Genomic DNA, 25268 nt, shown 5'->3' with positions numbered 1-25268 from the left:
TCGAGACCATCCTGGCTAACACGGTGAAACCCCGTCTCTACTAAAAAATACAAAAAACTAGCCCGGCGAGGTGGCGGGCGCCTGTGGTCCCGGCTGCTCGGGAGGCTGAGACAGGAGAATGGGGTAAACCCGGGAGGCGGAGCTTGCAGTGAGCTGAGTTCCGGCCACTGCCCTCCAGCCTGGGCTACAGAGCAAGACTCCGTCTCAAAAAAAAAAAAAAAAAAAAAAAAAAATAGACTAATAGGGGCCAGACGTGGTGGCTCATACCTGTAATCCCAGCACTTTGGGAGCCCGAGGTGGGTGGATCACAAGGTAAAGAGATCGAGACCAGCCTGACCAATATGGTGAAACTCCATCTCTACTAAAGACATAAAAAATTAGCTGGGCGTGGTGGCGGGCACCTGTAATCCCAGCTATTTGGGAGGCTGAGGCAGGAGAATTACTTGAACCCAGGAAGCAGAGGTTCCAGAGAGCCAAGATCGTTACACTATACTCCAGCCTGGGTGACAGAGCAAGACTCTGTCTCAAAAAAAAAAAAAAAAAAAAAAAGAGACAAAATGCATAGGACAATTAAGGATATCATTTTATTGAGGCTATTGCAATAGGGAGAGCCATGTAGATGTGAAGATCAAAGTATTGTGGCAAAGTAGCTTTGCCTTAGACCTTTATAGTTAAGAATAGGCAAGTCACAGGTGCATGATGAACAGTTTAGAATAGTTTTGCAATCAGGGGAAGTCTCTGCCAGCTGAACAGAAAATGTTTACTTTTGTCTCTAGCTAGTTTCAGGGGGACAGGAAATTCTAATCTTAATTGCTCATGAAAAAAGGAACACGGAGTTGAAGGGTCTGCATTTGACCTTGTCACAAATACCTGGAAGTCATGTGTGAATCCTATGGAAGGGAGTCTTATCTAAATTAGTGGAGCCTGGAGCAGTGGCTTACACCTGTAATCCCAGCGCTTTGGGAGTTCCAAGGTGGGTGGATCACCTGAGGTCAGGAGTTTGAGACCAGCTTGGCCAGCATGGCGAAACCCCATCTCTATGAAAAATACAAAAATTAGCTGGGCATGGTGGCACACACCTGTAATCTCAGCCACTCAGGAGACTGAGGCAGGAGAATCGCTTGAACCCGGGAAGCAGAGGTTGCAGCCAGCTAAGATCGCTCCACTGCACTCCAGCCTGGGCGACAAGAGTGAAACTCCAACTCAAAAAAAAAAAAAAAAAAAAAAAAAAAAAAAAAGAGACAGAGACCTCCATCTCTACAAAAAATTAAAAAGCCAAGAGTCCCAGCTACTTGGGGGGCTGAGGTGGGAGGATTACTTGATCCTGGGAGGTAGAGGCTACAGTGGGCTATGAATGTACCACTGCACTCCACCCTGGGCAACAAAGTGAGACCCTGTCTCAAAACAAAAACAAAAACCAAAACCAAACACAGAAGAAAAAGAAATAAGTAATCAATTAATTAATGGGAGGAGCCAGTGGTTCTTATAGGTAAGTGATTTCCAGCAACACACAAGGATGAGGGGAGTTTGAAAAACAAAAGGTTGGGAGATGTCTTAACTATTGCTGTTTTCCAGGAGCATAGGGCTTAGGTAAAGTTCAACATTGTTAATCTCACGAAAAAAGTATGAAAATTAAACAAACAAAAAAGGGACATGCACACATAGGCTCTGGTTCCCTGTGTTGGAGATGACAGAAAGAGCAATCTCTTAAAAGGCATTCCTGCCATTCTCCTGCTGCCTTCCCATTGCTTGCTTGCTTGCTTGCTTGATTTATTTGTTTATGATGGAGCCTCACTCTGTTGCCCAGTCTGGAGTGTGTGGTGCTACCTTGGCTCACTGCAACCTCCACCTCTTGGGTTCAAGCAATTCTCCTGCCTTGGCTTTCCTGAGTAGCTGGGATTACAGGTGCCCACCACCATACCCAGCGGATTTTCGTATTTTTAGTAGAGACAGGGTTTCGTCATATTGGCCAGGCTGGTCTCAACTCCTGACTCTCAACTCCTGCCCACCTCAGCCTCCCAGAGTGCTGTGATTACAGGTGTGAGCCACTGCACCTGGCCCCCATTGCTTTGAGATAAAGGCCAAAGTCCTTAGCAAGGCCTCCAGGCCCCATGGAACTGGCCCCTGCCTACTTATCTGGCCTCACCTTAGGGCCTTCTTCCCCTCTTTCTGTGCACTCCAGTTACACTGCTCTTTCTGGAACACTCCATTCTCTCTCTTGCTTCAGGGCTTTTGCTCAAGTTGTTCTTTCTGCTTCAAAAGCTCTCCAACCCTCCTAACCTCAAACCCTGCCCCAAGGTGGACACCTCAAGCTTCGTTAGTTACCTCTTCCTCATTCTTCAGTCTATATTGTCAGCTGAAGAGTGACAAGGGTCACAAATTTTGAAGGCAGGGTTCTATTTCTCATAAAGGGTTGCAGCCTGCAAGGTGGGTCATTTTTTTTTTTTTAATTGTTATGAGACAGAGTTTCAACTCTGGTCTCGAACTCCTAACCTCAGGTGATCCGCAAGGTGGCCATTCTAACAGGTTGGGAAGCATAGCCTATGACAGAAGATGGGGAAAAGGCGCCTCAAGAATGGGAAGTGTAGAGGCCGGGCGCGGTGACTCATGCCTGTAATCTCAGCACTTTGGGAGGCTGAGGTGGGTGGATCACGAGATCATGAGATCAAGAGATCGAGACCCTCCTGGCCAATATGGTGAAACCCTGTCTCTACCCAAAATACAAAAATTAGCTGGGCATGGTGGCGCATGCCTGTAGTCCCAGCTACTCGGGAGGCTGAGGCAGGAGAATTGCTTGAACCCGGGAGGCGGAGGTTGCAGCGAGCTGAGATCGTGCCATTGCACTCCAGCCTGGTGACAGAGCAAGACTCTGTCTTCAGAAAAAAAGAATGGGAAGTGTAAAACAGAAATGTATGCTGAGCTGGTTGACTGAGTATACATATGCAGTAAGCTATAGAAGGAGTCATGAATATTTATGAAAGGAGAAACATGCACATGTGCAATTGAACTTCATGCCTCTTCATGGGTAGCATGTTCCAAAAATTGCGACATTAGCGTGATCTGAAGGAGCTGTTTTCAGCCCTCTGATGTCAAAAGGTGAAGCAGAGGACACAGAGCTCACTGTCCCTCACTGTGCAGCCTCTGTACCCTGCCCAGAACTGCTCCGTGGTCGGTGACCTCTTCACAGGAAGGAGAGCTGGTCAGTTGCTGTGTGGAAACTACAAAAGAGAGGGGGAGTCTGGTCACGGCCTCAGATGATTGACTAGAGGTGATAAAGGAATGAATTGTTTGTTTCTTGTTTCCTTTTTTTCTGTATTAATATTATTTTTAAATTTTTTCTGTAGAGATGGGATCTCACTATGTTGCCCAGGCTGGTCATGAACTCCTGAGCTCAAAAAATCCTCCCAACTAAGCCTCCTAAAGTGCTGAGATTACAGGTGTGAGCCACCACGCCTGGTCTGTTTCTTGTTCTCTAGAGTTGCTTTCTGCTTATTCCTTAGGAAAGAATTCTGGTTTAGGTTAGTAAGGAAGGGGCCTTCTGAGGCGTGTCTGACCTCCTGTCCCGACATGACTGGGAGCTCAGCATTTAAGTTTTTCTGGAATTCGGTTGGCCAAGAGGGGGCCCATTCAGTTGGTTGGGAGGCTTACGATTTTATTTTTATTTCTCATGATCAAGTTACTTTGTTAAAAAACCCTTGGATATCAAAGTTCTGTTTTCTAGAGTAGCACCAACAGAAATATAACGCATACCAAATGTGTAATAATAAATTTTCCTGTTGGGCACATTTTTTAAAGTAAAGAGAAAAAGTAAAATGGATCTTTTTTTTGTTTTAACAATTTTTTATTTTATTTTATTTTATTTATTTATTTTTTTTGACACGGAGTCTCGCTCTGTTGCCCAGGCTGGAGTGCAGTGGCTCGATCTCCGCTCACTGCAAGCTCCGCCTCCTGGGTTCACGCCAGTCTCCCGTCTCAACCTCCTGAGTACCTGGGACTACAGGTGCTTGCCACCACGCCTGGCTAATTTTTGTATTTTTTAGTAGAGACGGGTTTTCACCGTGTTAGCCAGGATGATCTCGATCTCCTGACCTCGTGATCCGCCTGCCTCAGCCTTCCAAAGTGCTGGGATTACAAGCGTGAGCCACCGTGCCTGGCCAATATTTTATTTTTAATTGTGGTAAAATACACATAACATAAAAGTTATCATCCTGACCATTTTTAAGTGTACAGTTCAGTAATATTAAGTATATATTTGTGGAATTAAACTCCAGAACATCTTCGTCTTGCAGAACAGAAACTCTCTACACATTAAATAAGCTCTGATTCCTCTCTTCCCTATTCCCCCACCGCCTGCCTTGCTCCTGGCAACCACCATTCTACTTTCTGTCTCTATTAGTTTGACTATGCTAGGAACCTCTTAAAAATGGATTAATACAGTATTTGTCCTTTTGTGACTGGCTCATTTCACATAGCATAATGTTCTATCGTATGCACATATGTATATATACATAGCTATTGAGCACTTGAAATATAATATTTTTATATACATATATTGTGTTTAAATGTTAAACATATTATTTATGTAATATAAATATAATATTAAACAATATCTGTAATTTTTTTTTTTTTTGAGATGGAGTCCTGCTCTGTCACCCAGGCTGGAGTGCAGTGGCACCATCTCAGCTCACTGCAACCTCCACCTCCCGGGTTCAAGTGATTCTCTTGCCTCAGCCTCCTGAGTAGCTAGGATTACAGGCGCACACCACTATGCCTGGCTAATTTTTTTGTATTTTCAGTAGAAATGGGGTTTTGTCATGTTGGCCAGGGGGGTCTCAAATGCCTGACCTCAGGTGATGCTCCTGCCTTGGCCTCCCAAAGTGCTGGGTTTACAGGCATGAGTCACTGCACCCAGCCTAATAATTTAAATATCTTAAATTTAAATACCTTTAAATAGCCTAAATAAATTAAACACTTCATTCCATAAAATAGAGTAAGTGTTCCAATGAGCTGAGCAGAGGAGTTTGGTTTCATTGATGGAGAAGGGCTGAAAAAAGCAGAATAAAATAACAAAACGTGGATTGGTCATTTCAAAGTTCTCTGTAAGGCAGGAACAAGGAAACAGAACAATAGAGAAATAAATGATTGTTTCTTTAAATTTCCTTTTCCTTTTTTTTAATTTAAAAACAATTTTTAGACTTCTACTTTTTATTTTATTTTTCTAGAGAGAGTTTTGCTCTGTTGCTCACACTAGAGTGCAAGACTGGAGGCAAGACTGGGCTAAAATCTAGCCAGTTCTCTGAGCATTTGGCCCAGAAGGAGCATTATTTTAATTTTTTAATTTTAAAAAATTTTTGAGACAGAGTCTTGCTCCGTCACCCAGGCGGGAGTGGGGTGGCGTTATTTCCACTCACTGCAAACTCCGCCTCCCAGATTCAAGTGATTCTCGTGCTTCAGCCTCCCAAGTAGTTGGGATTACAGGTGTACACCACCATACCTGGCTAATTTTTGTATTTTTAGTAGAGATGTGTTTTGCCATGTTGGCCAGGCTGGTCTCAAATTCCTGAGCTCAAGTGATCCTCTTGCCTCGTCCTCCCAAAGTGTGGGATTGCAAGTGTGGGCCCCCACACCCAGCCACAATTACCTCTTGAAGTCACTTGCTACATAGTCTCTAGACCAACTGATGCCAAGTAGTCACCAAATGCCATATGCTGGATGCCATATCCCATACCCTATAGCTCAACAATGTCTAGCTGTTATGGTAGCTAGTCAGGCACCCATGAGAAGACTAGATTGCAGTGGCTGGATCATACGGTAAACTATGATGGAGCCACTGCAATCCAGCCTGGGTGAGATATATATATATATATATATATGCATGCTGAGGTTTCCATGCCACCAAACCAGAACTAATTTGTTATCTGACCTTCCCATAAATCGCGAGAGAGAGGTAACAGCCTAACTTCCCGAACAGGCCAGTTTCAATTGGCATGATAATGAAGTTCTCTCTGCTTTAATCCTTAACAAAAAAGTAAACAAATAACCTGATGTTAACCAATCACTTGGCTGGGCATGGTGGCTCATGCCTGTATCCCAGCACTTTGGGAGGCCAAGGCGGGTAGATCCCTCGTGTCCAGGAGTTCGAGACCAGCCTGGGCAATATGACAAAACTACGTCTCTACAAAAAATACAAAAATTAGCCGGGTGTGGTGGTGCACACTCGTAACTCCAGATACTCAGGAAGTTAAGGTGGGAAGATAGCTTGAGCACAGGTGGTCAAGGCGGCAGTGAGCCGAGATCATGCCACTGGTCACACCCAGTGCCAGGGAAAGGCAGTCTCCTAGTAGATAGAAAAACCGGAAACTGGTGATGAATAGCCTTCAAAGTTGGGTGAGTGGGCTCAAACATGCACACCAACAGGCAAAATGGCAGTGTTTAACTGGTATATGACCTTCTAGGAACATTCGACTGGTAAGGGAAGAAGGTCTCAAGCGAGCATGCATACAACTCCCGTAAACACATTGCGCACGCAGCCCCTCTGTAATGCTGGCAGGTTACTGTACGTGCGGACAGCCCACCCCAAAAGAAGAATCAGGAGAGAATTCTTAATGCAGAATTCTGGGATCTAATGCAGGACCCCAGAAAAATGTCAACATATAAAACCCCAAGTCAAAGGTCAAACTACACATTTGATCTCAATCATCCGCTTGGCCCTCTTCCAAGTGGACTTTCCTTCCTTTCATTCCCACTCTAAAGCTTTTTAATAAACTTTCCCCCCTGCCCTAAAACTTGCCTCAGTCTCTCACTCTGCCTTAGGCCCCTGGGTCGAATTCTTTTTTCTGATGAGGCAAGAATTGAGGTTGCTGCAGAACCCTACAGATTCACTGATTGACCACTACTAACATAGCCAGTTGCTAACCAATGTCATCTCTGTAAATCAGTGAGAATTCCTGTCGAACAACTTTGCATCAGCCCACTTCTTGCTTTCAAAACCCTGTTCAATAACAAAGGCCAAACAAAGCACTCTCCCAGGCAACTTGGAAGTGTGTCCAGGGCTGCAGTCCTCGAACTCTGCCCAAATAAATTCTCTATATTAATTTTGCCTTAGTTTCTTTCTTTAGGTGGACAGGATGTTGAGAATTAATGGATGTTGAGAATTAATGCATAGTTAACCCTTCCTCTCCCTTGATTTATAAGGAAGATAATTACTGCTAAGTAAAAATTATAGACGAGCCAGTCATGGTGGCTCACCCCTGCAATCCCAGCACTTTGGGAGGCCGAGGTGAGAGGATTGCTTGAGCCCGGGAGTTCAAGACTAACCTGGCCAGCATGGCAAAATCCATCTCTACTAAAAACACAAAAATTAGCCAGGTGTGGTGGTTTACACCTGTAATCCCAGCTACTTGGGCGGCTAAGGCATGAGAATCGCTTGAATCTGTGAGGCGGAGATTGCAGTGAGCAGAGATCACGCCACTGCACTTCAGCCTGGGTGACACAGCAAGACTCTGTCTTAAAAATTAAATAATTAATTAATTAATTAAAAAAATAAAATTTAAAAAGATGCTCCTTCTGGGTCAAATGGTCAGAGTATGGGCTGGATTTTAGCCCAGCCTTGCCTCCTTATGCAGTAAACAGCCTATCCCAGCATTTGTAGTGGCCTTGCAGAGTCTCTGGAAGGAGTCCCCTTGACTAAGGTGAACTTTTATTGACCAGATACACTAGGTCATTTCTTATTTTCTGTGGTGAGGTCCCAAATGCCGGTGGGACCTCGACCCCTGCTGGTGTCCAGGCTTTTGTCACTGTCATGAGAAGAAATTCAAGGACTAGTAAAAAAACAGTGAAAGTACAGAGATTTATTGCAAAGTGAGAAATACACACTCAAGAAAGGGAGGTGCAGGTGTTCTCAAGACAGAGAGCTGTGCCATCGGGTTTGGGATTTCTATCTTTATGGGTTTCCTTAACCAAGGGGTGGAATATCCATGAAGATTCCTGGGAAAATGTGAAGATTTCTCAGAACTCTTGCCGCCCAGTTTTACACCAAATATGAGTGTTCCTGGGACTGTCCAGGTACTGGTGGGTGTGTGATTTAGTATGTTAATGAGTGTATAATGAGGTCCTAGGAGAAACCTAGGTCAAATTCAGCCCCAGGTTGGGTTCAGTCGATCTTAGCCAGCTTGGCCTATACCCTGGTTTTTCAGGGTTTTATCAGCCCCTAACTTATGCAGCCATTTCAAAAGTTTCCTTTTGTCAGTCATGTGAATCTGCTGCCTAGAATTCTCCTTTTCTTTTTTTTTTTTTTTTTTTGAGACAGAGTCTCACTCTATTGCCCAGGCTAGAGTGCAGAGGCACGATCTCGGCTCACTGCAACTTCTGTCTCCCAGGTTCAAGTGATTCTCCTGCCTCACCCCGCTAGTAGCTGGGATTACAGGCATGCACCACCATGCCCGGCTAATTTTTGTATTTTTAGTAGAGACGGGGTTTCGCCATGTTGGCCAGGCTGGTCTTGAACTCCTGACCTCAGTCTATCCATCCTCCTCGGCCTCCCAAAGTGCTGGGATTACAGGCATGAGCCACTGCATCCAGCCTGCCTGGAATTTTTTATTCTTCTGCCACTGCCCTGTATTATTCTTGTGTCAACATGGGGTCCAGATATCTAAATTCTTGTGAGTAGTGAGTACATTGTAAGCAAGTTACATGTGTTAACTGATTTAATCCTCACAATAATATTATTATACTATTAACTTCATTTTCTTTTTTTTTTTTTTTTTTTTTTTTTGAGACAGGGTCTCACGTTGTCACCCAGGCTAGAATACAATGGCGTAATCACAGCTCACTGCAGCCTTCAACTCCTAGGCTCAAGCAATCCTTCCGCCTCAGCCTCTAGAGTGCCTGGGACCACAGGCATGTGCCACCATGCCTGGCTAATTTTTTGAATTTTTTGTAGAGAAGAGGGTTCATTGTGTTGACCAGGCTGGTCTTAAACTGCTGGGCTTAAGTTATCCACCCACCTTGGCCGGCTAATTTCGTGTTTAACATATGAGGAGTTGAAGTCACCGAGTGGTTCCATTTGCTAAATTACAAGGCTGGGGATTTGAACCCAGGCCACCTGGCTCTCTTAACCAAGGCAGTGAGAGGCTCCACCTACCTTAGTCCTAGCCGAGCTGGGGTGTATGAAGAACAACCTTGCTGCTTCTCCTTGTTTCCAGCTTGTGTATGAACAACCAGTCCTCAGAATGGAAACACTCCTTTCTTTGATATGCTAATACATTCCTTGGTCAGGGCAACAAGGCCTGAGATCCACTCTGTTTCCTTCAGATGACTGTCTGAATCTACCTTACTGGTTCAAAACTTTCTCTCAGAGGACAATGGCTTCACCCTTATTTCCTAGTTATTGTGGGACACCTCCCCAGGGTAGCCCAGTTCTGTCAACAAACACCCACTCAGATCATTGGAAATCCAAACCAGTCTAAAAATTTCAGAGGCGGGATTGTCTCATTTTTTTTTCTTTACACAATAAACTTTTGAAATGCTACAAGCAAAAAGAATTCTGGAATTTGTAGATATTTAGATGCTTTGAGGGACTGGGCTGTTAGAGGAACCCTAATGTGAAGGCTTTTGTTAAGTGGAGGACCAGATTTGTAAATAAACAATCACCCCCCAGCCAGATAAAAATAACAGCTTCCATTTCCTGGCTCTTACTACAGACTAGGAATTGCAAGAGCTTTACATCTGTCATCATCTCTCTCTAATAACACCTTTATAGAGGTATAATTCACATAGTGTACTTTTAAAGTATGCAAATCAGTGTTTTTTTTGTTTTTGTTTTTTTTTTTTTTTTGAGGAGTTTCACTCTTGTTGCCCAGGCTGGAGTGCAATGGCATGATTTCAGCTCACCGCAACCTCCGCCTCCCAGGTTAAAGCAATTCTCCTGCCTCAGCCTCCCGAGTAACTGGGATTACAGTCATGCGCCACCACAACCAGCTAATTTTGTATTTTTTGTAGAGACGGGGTTTCTCCACGTTGGTCAGGCTGATCTCAAACTCCTAACCTCAGGTGATCCGCCTGCCTTAGCCTCCCAAAGTGCTGGGATTACAGGTGTGAGCCACTGCGCCGGGCCGGTTTTTTTTTTTTTCCTGTATATTCACAAGGGTATGAAGCCGTCACCACTAATTCCAGAATGTTTCCATCACCTGAAAAAGAAACCCCATGCCGGTTAGCAGGCACTCCCCCATTCCTCAGCCCCTGGTTAACCACTAATCTACTTTCTGCATCTATTTGACTATTCTGGATATTTCATATAAACGGAACTGTACAATGTGTAGTCTTTTGTGCCTGGCTTTTTTCATGTAGCATGTTACCACGTTTCATCCACGTTGTAGCTTTATTTCCTTTTTATAACCAAATACTATTCTATTGTATGAATACGCAAATTTTGTTTATCTACTCATCAGTGGATGGACATTTGGGTTGTTTCCAGTTTGGGGGTACCATCATCTCTTTTAATCTTTATGCCACCTCTAGAAGTGTGTATTTCTGTCCTCCAATGATTGACAGAGTGAACTGTGTTTTCTTTCTTTTGATCTCTTTTTGTTTATACAGATGGGGCCTTCCTGCATTGCCCATGCTGGAGTGCAGTGGCCATTTACAGGGGCAATCATAGTGCACTGCAGCTGCTAATTCCTGGTCTCAAGGGATCCTCCTGCTTCAGCCTCCCGAGTAGCTGGGACTACAAGCACGCGTCACCATGCCCAGCTAATTTTTGTATTTCTAGTTGAGATGGGGTTTCACCATGTTGGCCAGGCTGGTCTTGAACTCCTGACTTCGTGATCCACCGGCCTCGGCCTCCCAAAGTGCTGGGATTACAGGCTTGAGCCACCATACCCGGCCACTTAAAGTACATTTTAATAAAGAAATAAACGCTGGGCGTGGTGGTTCATGCCTGTAATCCCAACACTTTGGAAGGCTGAGGCCGGCGGATCACGAGGTCAGGAGTTCAAGACCAGCTTGGCCAAGATGGTGAAACCCCATCTCTACTAAAACTACAAATAAAATTAGCCAGGCGCAGTGGTAGGCACCTGTAATCCCAGCTACTCGGGAGGCTGAGGCAGGAGAATCGCTTGAATCCAGGAGGTGGAGGTTGCAGTGAGCCGAGATTGCACCACTGCACTCCAACCTGGGCTACAGAGTGAGACTCCATCTCAAAAAAAAAAAAAAAAAAAAAAAAAAAGAAAAAGGAAAGAAAAGAAAAAAGAAATAAGGTACATTTGCGGAAGTATAATGACTAACTCTGTCAGATGTTATCTTATGTGTAAAAGAGGCAAGGATTAGTGTAATTTATCATTTAAGGAATATAGTAACTCAGCCAGGAGACATGGGGGCCCGTGTGTCCTATTCTGTTTTATCTTCAAAACATCTTTCTGGTCCTGTTTCTTACATCAGAACAGAACAGAATTTCTGTACCTTCTTTCCAACCCCACTGCGAAGTCAATCAAATGAAAATGTCCTGAGCCATGAATCCAGCTCCTGGAGTGCGGAATCTTTCTATCAAGAAAAATTCTGGCATTATTTTATGTTCTCAGCACTCGCTGGACTCTAAGAGGTCACCTGGTCCTTTCCTCAGCCCACAAGATTCCTGAAGAAGAGCAGTAGCTCAGAGGTTTTACTCTGCAGCCCTGACTGGATTCAAATATCCTGTCTGTGTGTTAACAGGGGCATGACTTTTGGCTCAGAGACTTTGGGACTCTCTGAGCTTCAGTTTGGCCAATATAAAATGGAATTAGTAACAGCGAGGAGTGAGTGAAGCAATGACAAGGGCCTGTCATATTGTAAACTCAAACTCTGGCTTCGTATTTCCCTATTCACCGTGGACGGGGAGATGTCTCCGTGCCAAGTTGACCCCCTCCCCAACTCCGCACACGCTGGCCCTTTTCCCTAATCATCTCCCACCGCCTGCATCCCCCACTATGCTTTCCTGGGTAACTTCTTATTCTTCAGATCTTATTTTATTTTTTAAAAATTAATTGTATTTTATTTATTTATTTTTTTTTTGATGGAGAATCTTGCTGTGTCGCCCAGGCTGGAGTGTATTGGCGCAATCTCGGCTTACTGCAACCTCAGCTCCCGGGTTCAGGCGATTCTCCTACCTCAGCCTCCTGAGTAACTGGAATTACAGGCGTGCGCCATCACGCCCGCATTTTCAGTAGATATGAGGTTTCACCAGGTTGGTCAGGCTGGTCTCAAATTTCTGACCTCGTGATCCGCCGGCCTCAGCCTTTCAAAGTGCTGGGGTTATAGGCGTGAGCCACCGCGACTGGCCTATTTTAATTTTTTAATTTTAATTTTTTTGAGACAGAGTCTTGCTCTGTCACCCTGGCTACAGTGCAGTGTCACGACCTCGACTCACTGCAGCCTCCACCTCCCGGGTTCAAGCGATTCTCGTGCCTCAGCCTACCAACTGTGATTACAGGCGCGTACCACCACGCCCAGCTAATTTTTGTATTTTTAGTAAAGACGGGGTTTCACCACGCCGGCCAGGCTGGTCTCGAACTCCTCACCTGAAGTGATCGGTCCACCTCGGCCTCCCAAAGTGCTGGGATTACAGGCTCGTGAGCCACTGCGCCTGGCTTTCAGATCTTATCTCAAACACCACTTCCTTGGTACAGCATTCAGAGACACATCCACATCCCTCTCCCGTTACTAAAGGTTCCTTCTTACGGCACCCTGCATTTTTCCTTCATGACTTTATCACAGTTTGTAACTGTCTATTTATTTTAATTAACCTGTCTGTGTCCATAAACTGTGAGCTCCGCCGGGACCTGCTCTCTGCTATGTCCTCAGTATCAACAGTGGTCTAGGATCACAGCAGGCTTTCATCAAATATTTATGGGAAACAGTCCAGTCCATTCCTGAACTCGGGTTCAGAAAAGGATAGCGATCTGTCCAAAATCACACAGGTTAGCGGTAGACTTGATCCCAAGTCTCCTAACTGGCACCCCAAGACTCTACCCCTGGAACTGGCAAGAATCTTTCTAAACTACCCCCCGATAAAATTTTGAGTGCCAAAGAAAGTCCCAGAAAGGGAAGGAGTGAGCAGTGTGGAGAGTAGGAGGAAAGTGATTTGACTTGGCCCCTTCTCTCTTAACGTTAATGTGAGCATACTACAAACTGAGGGACTATAGCAATGACGACGTGGCACAGCGGCTACACTGAGTGAACCGATAACCCGGCAGCCATCAAAAGAGGTTCGGGAGGGTAGAGGGGAGGAGAGTGGAGACCCTGCGCAGGCGCGGTCGAGGCGCTCCGCTCCTTTCTCCTCTGCCCCGCCCTATCTCTTCTAATCACAGAAGTCCAAGAGCGGTCAGCTGATGCTACGCTGCGCGGTCACGTGACAACGGGGGAGGGGCGAAGCGCAGGCGCAAGGAGCAGGCGCAGATGGTGGGCGGCTGTGTCAGCTGACCCAAGGGGCCTTCGAGGTGCTTTAGGCGGCTTGCCTTCGTCTCAGAATCGCTGCCGCCATGGCTAGTCAGTCGCAGGGGATTCAGCAGCTGCTGCAGGCCGAGAAGCGGGCAGCCGAGAAGGTGTCCGAGGCCCGTAAAAGTGAGTTTCAGGGTGGTGCTGCCCAGCGTGGCGCGAGTCGAAGGAAGACCGCTGGGCCGCAGGTGGTGGGTAGATTAGGCCCGAAAAACTGCGGGGTGCGGCCTTGGGTATAGTCGCAGAAGGTTGTGTGTTTCGAAGCTCTGAGGAGCTGAGGCTCTGGAAGGCTTGCGAATCGCCTGGAAGCCACGATGTGAGATGGTAAATTGGGCGTGGAAACAGTAATGGGTTACCGTCCTTGGGGCCTGGAGGCATGTGAAGTGGGCTCTCCAAACGGAGCTCTTTGTTCTTCCCCTCTCCCACTTAACGGCTCTGGGGTGGTCAGTCTCGGTGAATGGAGCCAGCATCCACACGGTTGCTTGGTCTGGAAACCTGGAGTCCTACTTGCCTCTTCTCCCTCCCTCGTTTGCCACCTTTAGTCAGTCGCCAAGGCTTGCGTATCTTTCACTTTTTCCTCCATGTCTACTACCAGCGTCTTAGTCCAGGACACTAGTTTCTCTAAAGGTACTGTGACTGTCTAAATCGTTGATTGGGGTGTGTGTGTGTGTGGTGGGGGGGAGGTGTCTGTGTTTCTGTGTAATATGTGGCAAGCGCAGTGCCCAGTGCATCAGTTGTCTCCCCTAACGTGGCATTCAGTGTCGCAGTGAAGGAAGCAGGTATTGGATCGCTTAATTAATTGCAGGAGAGATGAGGGCTGGAGTGGAGAAATGGAAGGTTGCTAAAGAATTTAAACAGGTGAGTTTAATCTAGACTGGGGAGTGGAGGAACCCGTTCTAGTCCCCTCCAGTCAATCCATTCTCTCTGCAATCAGTCATCCTTCTAAAATGCAAAGATTTGACTTCCTGCTGGCAAGGAACAAAATAAATAAATGCAGATATGATTTTCCTACCGCCTTTGCAGTCAGACGTTTAGTGCCTGCAGAAGAAAGCTCAAATTCCTTAATGAAGTTGGGGAGGCTCCCGTGGGTCAGGCTTGGTCCTTTCCTCCAGCCATACTGAATCATTGTGGTCCCTTAGAAGCACCATGATTTCTTTCATCTGCAGGTCTTTGCACACGCTGTTTCCTCTGATGGGAGAAGCCTTTTCCAATTCTCCTCGCCTTTGTTCTCTGACCCTTAGTCTTCCATCAGACCTGAAAATTTAGGAAGCACTTCTTCGGGGAAGCCTTTCCTGACTCATGCTTCTCACCCAGATTAGGCTTGGAGTCCCTCCCAAGTGCTGATTTCTGCCACGGCCGTGCAATAACCTGTTTGTTTATATGGCTCAGTCACTCGACTAAGCTGGAGAACAGAAACTATGTCTCATTTAACTTTATGTATCCAGTTTCCCATATGGTGAGAAAGATGCTTCTTTCCCTATTTTACAGATGGTAAAAATGAGGCTCAGAAATGATTTGTCCATACCCTGGGAAGCAACATAGTTGGGACTCAGAAGCCTCTTTTTCCATGCAAGGATAAGATACTGATCTTAGTAGTTCTTGGTGGTTCTCCTAGTATAGGAGTTACTCTATCTGACATCCAACTAGATTGCAAGCATGTCTCTTCTACTTGTGCAATTAGGGGTTGTGTGGTACTTGGAAAGCTTTTTTTGAGGGTGTTGGGAATGGGAGGAAGCCTTTTGTTCTTGCTCCGGTGACTGGAAAGTTCTTTGTTCTTCCCAGAATATTTCCAGTCATGCCCTCGATAGAGTATTTTCAGAATGACTTCTCAGAGTTTGTGTTCTGATGGCTCATCAGTAACAGAAGTTGTGTCTGTCGGGAGGGATAGGAGAATAGATTGGGGAAGTGCAGAAAAAAAAATGCTTGGAATATTGTAAGAATAATTCTGAGTACCCTGGCCAGGTAGGATTTATGTTTTATACCTTTATCCTGTCAAGCCTGGTGCAGGGTTTTGTGTATCTCAGGTAGCTGTGAATTTGTTTTAAAAAGTATTAGTTTGGCTGGGCGTGGTGGCTTATACCTGTAATCCCAGCACTTTGAGAGACCGATGTGGGTGTATCACCTGAGGTTGAGAGTTTGTGACCAGCCTGGGCAATATGGAGAAACTCCGTGTCTACTAAGAATACAAAAATTAGCTGCGCGTGGTGGTGTGCGCGTGTAGTCCCAGCTACTTGGGAGGCTGAGACAGGAGAAACGCTTGAACCCAGGAGGCAGGGGTTGCAGTGAGCTGAGATCATGCCACTGTACTCCACCCTGGGGAACAGACGGAGACACCGTGTCCCCCCTCCCCCCAAAAAAAGGTATTAGTTTACGGCTAACATACGTCTCAGATTTTTTTTTTTTTTGAAGACAGTCTCACTCCGTCACTCAGGCTGGAGTGCAATGGCACCATCTTGGCTCGCTCCAACCTCCACCTCCCGAGATCAAGAGATTTTGTGCCTCAGGCTCCCAAGTAGCTGGGCTTACAGGTGCCCGCCACCATGCCTCTCTCTATTAAAATACAAAAACATATAAATTAATCAGTACATAAATAAATACAAAATAAATTTTTGTATTTTTTTTTTTTTTTTTTTTTTTTTTTTTTTTTTTTTTTTGAGACGGAGTCTGGCTCTGTCGCCCAGGCTGGAGTGCAGTGGCTGGATCTCAGCTCACTGCAAGCTCCGCCTCCCGGGTTTGCGCCATTTTCCTGCCTCAGCCTCCCGAGTAGCTGGGACTACAGGCGCCCGCCACCTCGTCCGGCTAGTTTTTTGTATTTTTTTTTTAGTAGAGACGGGGTTTCTCCGTGTTAGCCAGGATGGTCTCGATCTCCTGACCTCGTGATCCGCCCGTCTCGGCCTCCCAAAGTGCTGGATTACAGGCTTGAGCCACCGCGCCCGGCCAAATTTTTGTATTTTAGTAGAGACAGGGTTTTACCATGTTGGCCGGGTTGGTCTCAAACTCTCGGCCTCCCAAAGTGCTGGGATTACAGATGTGAGTCGCTGTGCCTGTCCTGTCTCAGAATTGTTAATAGTTAGGAGCAGAGGTATTCGGAAGAACTGCAGTTTGAAAAATTGCCTTTCTTGGTTTATAATTATGGTTGACTTGCCCAGTTAAGAGTTGGGAAGAGGCAGTATGTAAAATGGTCCCATCCAATTTTTTAATGAAATCATTGCGTTGGACCTTACATTTATTTTTTTATTTATTTTTATTGTTTTGAGACGGAGTCTCGCTTCATCACCCCCAGGCTGGAGGGCAGTGGTGTCAGCTGACTGCAACCTCTGTCTCTTGGGTTCAAGTGATTCTTCTGACTCAGGCTCCCGAGTAGCGCTCGCCACCACGCCCAGCTAGTTTTTGTGTTTTTAGTAGAGACGGGGTTTCACCATATTGGCCAGACTGGTCTCGAACTCCTGACCTTGTGATCCGCCCATCTTGGCCTCCCGAAGTGCTGGGATTACAGGCGTGAGCCAACACGCCTGGCCTGGACCTTAAAATTTTTAAAGACTTTGTGTTAATGGCATATTTCATTGGAGTGAAACAAAACACTGGCTCCCATATGTAAGGCCCAAGAAAAACAAGATTTAAGAGAAATACGATTTTCTGTTTAAATATTTTTTATTTTGAGGCCCCTATCAAAATTGAATGTTGAAGATGTTTGCCAAAGGCAGTAAATGGTATTATCTTGAGTTATAAATGCAGGGAGCCATGGGAGTTGGGAGTGATGTCTTGTGGAGCTACTGCATAATGTTTGGGCCATGAGTGTTTTTTGTAGATTGTTGGTTTTGAAAATATCTTTAGCTTTGAAATATAGCCCATTATAGCTTATGGGAGGATAGCATGTGAAGGATTGGGGTACAGGTGGCCGAAGCAGACAGTAATAGGCCAGAAATAATACTGGAGTGAACGTGGACTTGCAGAAATAGTCTTTGGAGTGCTTAGAGAGAGACCTGTTAATTGTTTCAGACTAGCGTCAGGGAACGTTGATGTCATGGGTCACTTCATTACAGGTCCAAAGTTCTGTTCTTAATCAGGAGGTAGAAGGTTAAGTTTATTTTCATTTATCCACACGGGCTCTAGACAGTTGATATACAATGATGTATAACAAAGCCTAATTTTAGATGCAGGATGTCTTTTGCTCTGAATTAAATAAATAGGTTGATGGATGGTCTAGAACCCCTCTTTTTTTTTTTTTTTTTTTTTTTTTTGGTGAGTGGAGACTCAAAGCAGAGGGTATATGTTGGCTGTCCTTGTGGTCTGTTTTCATGTAGGCTCTGACCAAACCTAGAGATTTTTTCCAGCTGTATGTTAAGCCACTCACTTCTAGAAACCAAAATACCTGTCTCTCCTCTTCTCTCAGCTGCTTGTGCAGTCTGACTGTACAGTGTTCCTCATTCAGCATTCCTTCGCAAGTCACCACTGTCATTACTTCCTTGTGACAGGCACTGCTTTTAGTTTCCAATGTTACATCATCTGGTTCATTAGTTACATTATAGGTTGATGTCCTTGGGAGCTTATTAGGCTTCTTGCTAAGCATCTAAGTAGGGTTGCAGCTTTAATGAGCAGTATACTTACATGTTTACTTCTGGAGAAGAGTTCCCTAGATGGTTAATGTTACTCATTCTATGTTTGTTCTTAATAGTTGAGATTGAGAGAATATTCTGACACATTCTATAATTTTTTCCCATCTTTTTAATGGGCTGTAGTTATAGAAGGTATTCATTTTTGTTTTGTCACTTTCTAGTTAAGTACAGCCTATAGGAGGGAGGAACCTGTACTATTTGTTAGCTCTGCATTCCCTCTTTCCCATGCACATCTCTTCAGACTGTGTCATAATTTATTCTTGGTTTATTGTTATAATATACCATCTGAGTCTCTGCTTGCTTTTCTACTTTTAACCACTTCCTGATATAGCTCTCTCCTTTGAAAACAGGAAAGAACCGGAGGCTGAAGCAGGCCAAAGAAGAAGCTCAGGCTGAAATTGAACAGTACCGCCTGCAGAGGGAGAAAGAATTCAAGGCCAAGGAAGCTGCGGTGGGGCACCATTTGTTTTTGTTGCTGCTTTCGTCTCCTAATCCCCCGTCCCACCAAGGCTTTCAAAATAGCCAGCATAGCTCAGAGATCCTGGTTGAATTTTGAAAATGTGGTAGTCATGTGTTTTATTGACTGCTTAGGCATCTGTCTCTTAGGATGATCAGTTTTTCCACTCATATTGAGTCCTAATTTTCATTTATTCACTCATTTGACACATATCTGTTAGGCAGTTAACATGTCTCAGGTACTGTGCTAGATGCTAGAAATCAGCTGTGACCAGGAAGAGACATGGTCCCTTCCCTCATGGAGTGTAGCTTACCATCTGGTGGCCAGGGAGACTCAGTAATACAGTACAAATCATGCAGAGCTACAACTGAAAAGTGCTGTGACGGTTGTAAACAAATCAAATGGAGCCCCACTTTAGTATAGTATATATAGTACAGACATTTACCAGTGATACAGGCTACAGTATGGTGCATCCAATAATAGTACAAAAACAGAGAGTACAGAGGAGGCAGGGACAATTGTGGAAAGGGGAAAGGACAGAGGAGGGCTTCACAGAGAAAAGGAACTATCAGGACTCTTGGGTGCAGGTAACAAAATATAATTAAAACTGATTCTAAATGGAATGTAATGGCCTATATAATTAAAAACCCAAGAGCTTAAATAATATGCTCAGGACTTTCTCTCCCCTCTGTGTTTGGCTTTGTATCATTCTCAAGTTCTACATTGTGGGCTCTAGTAGTTCCAGCATACACACTTCCAGGCCCAAGTCCAGTGATTAAAGGCACATACCTCTCTCCTTGCATTAAGTAGCAAAAATTTTGATCAATTTTTAATTTTTTCTTTTTAAGAGACAGAGTCACATTCTGTCATTCAGGCTGTAGCTCAGTGGTGTGATCATAGCTCATGGTAGCCTGGAGCTCCTAGGCTTAAGCCATCTTCCCCTGCCCAGCCTTCTGAGTAGCTAGGACTATAGGCATGATCCATCATGCTCAGCTAATTTTTTTTGTTTTTGTAGAGATAGGGTCTTATTGTGTTGCCTTGACTGGTCTCGAACTCCTGGCCTCAAGTAATCCTCACATCTCGACCTCCCAAGCTGGATCATCTTTGTTCTTGGCAATTACAATGCCATTAAAACTTGGCTGGGCACAGTGACTCACACCTGTAATCCCAACACTTTGGGAGGCTGAGGTGGGAGGATTGCTTGAAGCCACAAGTTCAAAACCAGCCTGGGCAATAAACCAGACCGCGTCTCTACAAAAAAAACAAGATAAATACAAATAAAACTTAACATGTTTCTGTGATTCTTGCACTGGGGCTGATAGGTGCTGTAAGTTGTCAGATTGCTCATAAAACAATGTAGAAATACCCTTGTGTGTCAGGGCAGCCATCATCTTCTTATCTTCTTTTTTTTTTTTTTTTTTTTTTTTTTTGAGATGGAGTTTTGCTCTTGTTGCCCAGGCTGGAGTGCAATGGCATGATCTCGGCTCACCACAACCTCTGCCTCCTGGGTTCCAATGATTCTCCCGCCTCAGCCTCCCAAGTAACTGAAATTGCAGGCATGTGCATCCGGCTAAGTTTGTATTTTTAGTAGAGACGAGGTTTCTCCTTGTTGGTCAGGCTTGTCTTGAACGCCCGACCTCAGGTGATCCGCCTGCCCCGGCCTCCCAAAGTGCTGGGATGACAGGCGTGAGCCACCACGCCCAGCACTTTTTTTTTTCCAAGATGGAGTCTTGCTCTGTCACCCAGGCTGGAATGCAGTGGCGTCATCTCGGTTCACTACAACCTCCACTTCCCAAGTTCAAATGATTTTCCTGCCTCAGCCTCCCAAGTAGCTGAGACTACAGGCGTGCACTAACATGCCCAGCTAATTTTTCTATTTTTAGAAGAGATGGGGTTTCATTATGTTGGCCAGGTTGGTCTTGAACTCCTGACCTTGTGATTCGTGTGCCTCGGCCTCCCAAAGTGCTGGAATTACAGGCGTGAGCCACTACACCCGGCCCGTCTTCATATTTTTACATTCTTTTTTCTTTATTGTGGCACAGGCTTAGGAGGTCCCAATGACAGGTGCCCTCATATTCTTACATTGTGTGTTGTAGTTGATTATAGAGATGGTACTGGTATTGCACTGTAAAGCACAAGCTCTGATTCCTTTTTTTCTTTCTTTCTTTATTTTTTTTTGAGACAAGCGTTTCACTCTTGTTGCCCAGGCTGGAGTGCAATGGTGTGATCTTGGCTCACTGCAACCCCCACCTCCCAAATTCAAGTGATTCTCCTGCCTCAGCCTCCCGAGTAGGATTACAGGCGCCCACCACCACACCCAGCAATTTTTTTTTCTTTTTTTTTTTTGGTCTTTTTAGTAGAGAGAGGGTTTCGCCATGTTGGCAGGCTGGTCTCGAACTCCTGACTTCAGGCGATCCACCTGCCTCAGCCTCCCAAAGTGCTGGGATTAGAGGTGTGAGCTACCATGCTCAATCAAGCTCTGAATCTTTCTAGCAGTGTTCCATTTGTAACCTCTTTAGTTTTTGAGACAACTTAGCAGAGCCTGGCATATGGCTTATATTCAAGAAACAGGTAACGGGGTTCTGAACATAAAAGTATGAGTTAGCAACCGAGCTGTTATGAAATGCCCCGGGAGATTCCTGTAATATGAACAGTTATAGTATAGTATGAAGAGCCCTAAGGGCATAGTGGCTCCTGCCTGTAATCCTAGCACTTTGGGAGGCTAGGGTGGGTGGATCGTTTGAGCCCAGGAGTTCAAGACCTGCGTGGGCAACATGGTGAAACCCTGCCTTTACAAAAAATACAAAAATTAGCTGGGCATGGTGGTGCATACCTGTAGTTCCAGCTACTCGGGAGGCTCAGGTTGGAGGATGGCTTGAGCCCAGAAGGTAGAGATTGCAGTGAGCCAAGATCATGCCACTGCACTCCAGCCTAGGCAACAGAGTGAGACTCCATCTCTTAAAAGGAGAAAATGGAGTGATAAAGTTAGGCACAGTGGTGTACACCTGTGGTCCCAGCTCTGCAGGAGGATCTCTTGAGCTTGGAGTCTGAGGCCATCCTGGGCAACATAGTGAAATCCCATCTTTTTGGGGGAAAAAAATGGAGTGATAGCCTCCTTATAGGTCGTTGTGAGAAATAGGTAATGTGAGAGAATCTTTTGCAAATTAATGTTATACAAATATGAAGGGATGTTGTTATTAGCATATATATATGTATAGTGAGGCAAGAACAGATTAGGTGAATAAAAAGGGTCTGACACAAAAGTTACGTCTTCCAAAACCTTATAGGTTAAGTTCTAGTAAAGAAGGCACAGCAGTTAACAAAAAGCTGGCTGTACTGTGAAGACCATAGAAGGTAAAAGAAAATTCATGTCAGTGTGTGTGAAATTGCTAAGAGAAACTGAAGAGATAAGATGTTTACGATAAAAATTCAGGTAATAAAAAGGGGCAGGCCAAGGTGGGTGGATCACGAGGTCAGGAGATCGAGACCATCCTGGCTAACATAGTGAAACCCTGTCTCTACTAAAAATACAAAAAAAATTAGCTGGGTGTGGTGGCAGGCGCCTGTAGTCCCAGCTACTCAGGAGGCTGAAGCAGGAGAATGGCGTGAACCCGGGAGGTGGAGCTTGCAGTGAGCCAAGATCGCGCCACTACTCTTCAGCCTGGGCAACAGACCGAGACTCCATCTCAAAAAAAAATAAATAAATAAAAGGGGGGGGGGTGGTGGGGGCAGCAATGAGAAATTAGTTTTCCTCTCTTTCAGATCTGCAGTACTCCTCAGAGCCAGTCACTGTTAACAGGTTTCTTTTTTAAATTCTTATAGAATATTTATATTTGCAAGAACAGATGTGACACACTGGTGAATCCACTGTTGAACTTAAGAACTAAAACACTAACCAATAATGGTGAAACTCCTTGTATATTACTCCTAAATTGTATCTTTTGTTTATTATTCTTACTTGTTTTGTTTGGAGATGGGGTCTTCTTGGAATTTTGCTCAGGTAGGGCTCCAACTCACCATCCTCCTGCTTCAGTGTCTCGAATAGCTGAGACTACAGGCATGCACTACCATGTCTGGCTTGTGTTTATTATTATTTAGGAATTTTTAAAAACCATGTATCTCCCCACATTTAAAACCACAGATACAAAAACATACCACATTGATACTGTTGTATATCTTGCTTATATTTTACAGTTCATTGCAATTCCTGAATAGTTCTCTTATATAGAGGCAAGCTGAGTTTTTAGGTTGATTCCTGTCTTTGGTTAAGGCTAAATAGCAGACTCTTAGAGGAGAGATGTGAATACATGTCTTTGGAATAATTTCCTAGCAGTGGAAATGCTATGCAGTTTACTTTTGGTAGATGTGGCTCCCGTTGACTCAGGGAATACGTCACATGTGCTTCAGCCACAAGGTCACATTCTGAGTATACTGATTGGTGAGCCTGGGTTTCTCCAAAAGTCAGCAAGTAGCTTATGAGATGTACCTGACCAACCAGAGCATTGTTCTGATAATCCCTCTGTGACATCGCTCCCCATCTCCAGGCACTGGGATCCCATGGCAGTTGCAGCACTGAAGTGGAGAAGGAGACCCAGGAGAAGATGACCATCCTCCAGACCTACTTCCGGCAGAACAGGGATGAAGTCTTGGATAACCTCTTGGCTTTTGTCTGTGACATTCGGCCAGAAATCCATGAAAACTACCGCATAAATGGATAGAAGAAGAGAGAAGCACCTGTTTTGTGGAGTGGCATTTTAGATGCCCTCATGAATATGAAGCTTTAGCACAGCTGTAGTTACATTCTTTTGAAATGACATTAAATTATTTCCATATATTATATAGTAGGTCCTTCCACTTTTTGGGCAGTAGCAAATCTAGCTTTTTTGTACAGACTTAGAAATTATCTAAAGATTTCATCTTTTTACCTCATATTTCTTAGGAATTTAATGGGTATATGTTGTCTTTTTGGCAAGGTATATATGCCTTTTGGCTCAAGCAACATGTATATCACTGTTGACTTTTTCTTTCTTAGATCTAGTTTTAAAAAAAAACACCACATAACCATTCTTTGAAGAAAGGAAGGGATTAAATATTTTTTTTCCCTAACACTTTCTTGAAGGTCAGGGGCTTTATCTATGAAAAAGTAGTAAATAGTTCTTTGTAACCTGTGTGAAGCAGCAGCCAGCCTTAATGTAGTCCATTCTTGCTAATGGTTAGAACAGTGAATACTAGTAGAATTATTTGGGCTGCTTTTAGTTTCTCTTAATCAAAATTACTAGATGATAGAATTCAAGAACTTGTTACATGTTATTACTTGGTGTATCAGTAATCATTTAAAAGTAAAGACTCTGTCATGCATTTTTCTCCCGTTCATTTTTTTCCTTGTCTCCATGATGACCAATGGTTCATCATTTTTGATAATGCATAATGCACTTTGACCCAGATGGTCTGCAGAATTTCACTTAGGACATCAGCGCACAAACAGCACACATATCACATACCCATTTATATACATAATTAGAAAATGTTCGTGATACATGCATCATATGATTTCACCCAACAAATGTTTTGGAAAACAGCAAGCAACTAGTCTGTAGTTTCTTTTCTCTAGAGAGCCTTGGCCTGGGGCAAGTTATTAAGCATATTTCCTTTCTGGTGGGCTAGATGATGTGCATTATACCTGCAGTACCTGCACACTAGCCCTTACAAGTTTTGTGGTGGTGTTTTTTTTTTTTTTTTTTTTTTCTTTTTTGAGACGGAGTCTCGCTCTGTTGCCCAGGCTGGAGTGCAGTGGAGCGGTCTCGGCTCACTGCAAGCTCCGCCTCCTGGGTTCATGCCATTCTCCTGCCTCAGCCTCCCAAGTAGCTGGGACTACAGGTGGCTACCACCACACCTGGGTAATTTTTTGTATTTTTAGTAGACAGGGTTTCACCGTGTTAGCCAGGATGGTCTCAATCTCCTGACCTCGTGATCCACCCATTTCGGCCTCCTAAAGTGCTGGGAATACAGGTGTGAGCCACCACACCCAGCCTAGCCCTTACAAGTTAAATGTCCTGTGGCCCTCTTAGCCAAAAGTCTTTGGTTGCAAAAGTAATTGCTTATAGGTGAAAACAGTTGAAAGAACATGGGATTTCCTTGTTCTGATACAAGACAAGACAACTAGATGACCTTAAAAACCCTCATATTTAATATGACTCAGGATTTTTTTTTTTTCAGACCACTGCTGTCTCTAGTTACTGTTATTTCTCTGTTCCTTTTTATAGAATTCCTCAAAAGAGTGCGCTGGATGGCTCAAGCCTGTAATCCCAGCACTTTGGGAGGCCGAGGCTGATCACAAGGTCAGGAGATCGAGACCACAGTGAACCCCGTCTGTACTAAAAATACAAAAATTGCCGGGCGCGGTGGCGGGCGCCTGTAGTCCCAGCTACTTCCGGAGGCTTTGAGGCAGGGAATGGCGGGAACCCGGGAGGCGGAGCTTGCAGTGACCGAGATCGCGCCACTGCAGACGGCCTGGGCAACAGCGTGAGACTCCGTCTCAAAAAAAAAAAAAAAAAAAAAAAGAATTCCTCAAAAGAGTGACTGGATGAGGTTTTGTTTTTTTTTTTTTTTTTTTTACTGTTAAAACCCTCAAGTCTTGCTAGCCCACTGAAGCTGTGTGTCAAGATCAGCAATGCTGTCCAGGTTGAGAAAGCTCATCCTCTTCCTCCTTGACCTTCCGTACTTTGACA

General features: G+C 44.6%; 1 protein-coding gene across 6 annotated transcripts in view; it reads left to right on the top strand.

Moving 5' to 3' along the window:
- ATP6V1G1 (ATPase H+ transporting V1 subunit G1) overlaps positions 1 to 23907 on the top strand; it is a 307353-nt gene extending 283446 nt beyond the window's left edge. For 5 of the 6 annotated variants that reach the window (XM_050761048.1, XM_050761046.1, XM_050761050.1 and 2 more), the window contains exons 2-4: positions 13425 to 13593; positions 18434 to 18534; positions 23085 to 23907. In XM_050761048.1, coding sequence (XP_050617005.1) covers positions 13512 to 13593; positions 18434 to 18534; positions 23085 to 23258 — 357 coding nt within the window. In that variant the 5' untranslated portion in view covers positions 13425 to 13511 and the 3' untranslated portion in view covers positions 23259 to 23907. Of the gene's footprint in view, positions 1 to 13406; positions 13594 to 18433; positions 18535 to 23084 lie in introns of those variants that run through there. The other variant, XM_050761045.1, reaches the window with a different exon arrangement.
- Positions 23908 to 25268: the final 1361 nt, after the last annotated feature.

The sequence above is a fragment of the Macaca thibetana genome, chromosome 15 (genome assembly GCF_024542745.1).
Source record: "Macaca thibetana thibetana isolate TM-01 chromosome 15, ASM2454274v1, whole genome shotgun sequence".
NCBI classification, from domain to species: domain Eukaryota; kingdom Metazoa; phylum Chordata; class Mammalia; order Primates; family Cercopithecidae; genus Macaca; species Macaca thibetana.
Note: the sequence above shows the minus strand (reverse complement) of the source record. Positions and strands in the feature narration are given on the sequence as shown.